Source organism: Nanorana parkeri, unplaced genomic scaffold, assembly GCF_000935625.1.
Source record: "Nanorana parkeri isolate BGI_ZX_2015 unplaced genomic scaffold, ASM93562v1 scaffold10, whole genome shotgun sequence".
NCBI classification, from domain to species: Eukaryota; Metazoa; Chordata; class Amphibia; order Anura; family Dicroglossidae; genus Nanorana; species Nanorana parkeri.
In genome coordinates this window covers 3403156-3405670 of record NW_017306278.1, presented here as the reverse complement: position 1 = coordinate 3405670, position 2515 = coordinate 3403156, and the positions used below count along the sequence as shown (strand labels likewise).

The 2515-nt window shown below is 47.8% G+C and overlaps 1 protein-coding gene across 1 annotated transcript in view; it reads right to left on the bottom strand.

The window, feature by feature from the left end:
• Positions 1-2515, bottom strand: part of SBF2 (SET binding factor 2) — a 301018-nt gene that overhangs the window by 10902 nt on the left and 287601 nt on the right. The window contains 1 exon segment of the mRNA XM_018555287.1: positions 840-846. Within this exon segment, the coding sequence (XP_018410789.1) occupies positions 840-846 (7 nt within the window).

The following is a 2515-nucleotide window of genomic DNA, read 5'->3' as shown; positions in this document are numbered from 1 at the left end:
TAGGTCGGTGGGTGGAGTCAGGTCCAATACACTTTACTGGACGTGATGACTCACAGGCCCTTAGACTGTCGGAGCGGTGGAGGAGAGGGGACTGGTCTAACAAGTGGGGAGTGAGGATCAGGTTAGTTTATCGTCTCCCTGATATTTTAGCTCTCTAGACATATCAAGCACCTGACCCTCGCAGTGCCGGTGTCCGGGAAGGGGGTGTTGTAGCCCCACTGAATTGTTTCATTTTTTTTCCGGCCAGAGCAGTTAGGTTTTTCAGTACAAACAAGTCACATACATCTGGTCAAGGATAAACTCTTGGCATCAACAACTGCCCAACCTACGTTCATAAGATGCGTTATCGCGTCCGGCTGTACTTTCCCGATGTTGTCGTAACACGGCCAGACCACTTTCCTTTTTCCTTGCTGAGATGTTTCTTCAACTTGCTCCTCGGGGGCGTGTAATCGAGAAGGGGATCCCGTCCAATCGTAGGGCGGTCCCGATGCCAACGTTTCCTCGGTGTAGTACTCCCACTTCCTTAGGGTGGAGATGTTGGCACTCGGCTTTAACGCCTGGAATGGGAATGAACAAAAATATACAAGTGAAACACGAACTGATAGTTCAAAGATTATCAAATGTAATGTAAATCAGCCTGTGATCCCCCCCCCTCAGCTTAATGGGCAGGCACCCCACTTTAAGGCAGATTTCAGTTTTCAGCTAGTGTGTGGCAGCTCCAACTAGAGAAAGATGATTGACATTTGAATGGAGCGATACGTCATCTCTTAGGCCTTATTACCTGTGTCTGGGGTTGTTCTATAAAACATTTATTTTGTCTGATGTGATCCCCGATAGACACCACCGCTCCCCCCATCTTATTCTTTACTTACCTCCAGCTTGCTTGGTGCGTATAAATAGTTGAAGAAAATGGGACTTTTCCTGTGCGCCCGCTCGATATATTCCCAGATACACATGCCTTTCCTCGTGTGTTTGTCTACCTTATCTTCAAACAGAGTGCCTTCAACAAGACAAGAAAGTTCAGCGTTAACATTAATCCGCCTTTCCTGGTTCCCCTCCTTCCCCCCATTAACATAATGAGATTTGTGCAGGGTGACTGGTCTTGTCCCTGCCCCCTCCTGTAATAAAGACCGCTCACTGCTGCTCTCTCTCCTTGTGCAGGGTGACTGGTCTTGTCTCCGCCCCCTCCTGTAATAAATACCGGTCACTGCTTCTCTCTCTCCTTGTGCAGGGGGACTGGTCATGTCTCTGCCCCCTCCTGTATTTACCTGCAAATGAAGCCTGTAGTAGGTGGGGCGCCTATTGCGTCCCTCCCACTGCTCTGCTCTCTCCCCTTGTGCAGGGAGACTGGTTTAGTCTCTGCCCCCTCCTGTAATAAAGACCGCTCACTGCTGCTCTCTCTCCTTGTGCAGGGAGACTGGCCTTGTCTCCGCCCCCTCCTGTAATAAATACAGCTCACTGCTGCGCTCTCTCCTTGTGCAGGGAGACTGGCCTTGTCTCCGCCCCCTCCTGTAATAAAGACCGGTCACTGCTGCTCTCTCTCCTTGTGCAGGGTGACTGGTCTTGTCTCCGCCCCCTCCTGTAGTTTCCTATAGTGCCTGTGGCCTGCTGGGCCCCTCCCACAGCTCTTCTCCCTGCACAGGCTATGTAAGGCACATTGATATCACCATTGCTACTTTACAATGTAATATCGGATGTTTTTATCCTTTGTGGCTATTGAGGAATACATTGCAATAATAGTTTTTGTGCCGGGAGTTCCCTCTGATAAATGGTACATACATACTCATTTTTTCTTCATAGTTGGGAGTATAAACATTTTGCATTCACATAAAGTGGTTTTAATCCCCATGTGTATCCCCGTCACTTCACATTTCCAGTGTAAATAACAATTTAAATCCTGACAGTTCAGAACGACATTCATTATACAATAAAAACAAGAACTCGAGCTGAATTCTGGCCGATTTATAAACATTTCTAATTTTAGAGAACGAGTGTCATTAAGTTTTTGCATACAACGCCTCGCACGGGAATGAAAACGTGTTTCTAACAATTCTATAGAAATACTCAGAGACGTGATGCCAACCGGCTTCAAACTGTTTATTTTACTTTGTACGGCGTTTCCTTCTAGCCCGGTTTTAGCTTTTATTAGGTTATATGGCGACCCGAAAGATCGGGGTTCAGTAACATTCAGCACAGAGATTTTTGTGATTCTGTCACTCTTGATGCCCCCCCCAATTGATTGTTACCTCCATACGTCTGCCCTGATTGGCTGCGTGAGCCCTGAGCTAAAAGTTCTATGCAAGCTCTTGGTCTGTACTGGAGCTTACACAGGGCCAATGACCTTTCCCCCCACATCCAACCTGAGTGTTCTGGCCTGGCAAATGGCTGCCTATACGCCAAGCAAAGCATCATAGCAGGAAGAAGAGATGGTCTCATGCTCCCCCTTACCCAAAAGTAACAGGTACTTCTACAGGCTCTAGCAGGTAGGAAGCAGTGGGGTTAGGGATGGAGGAGG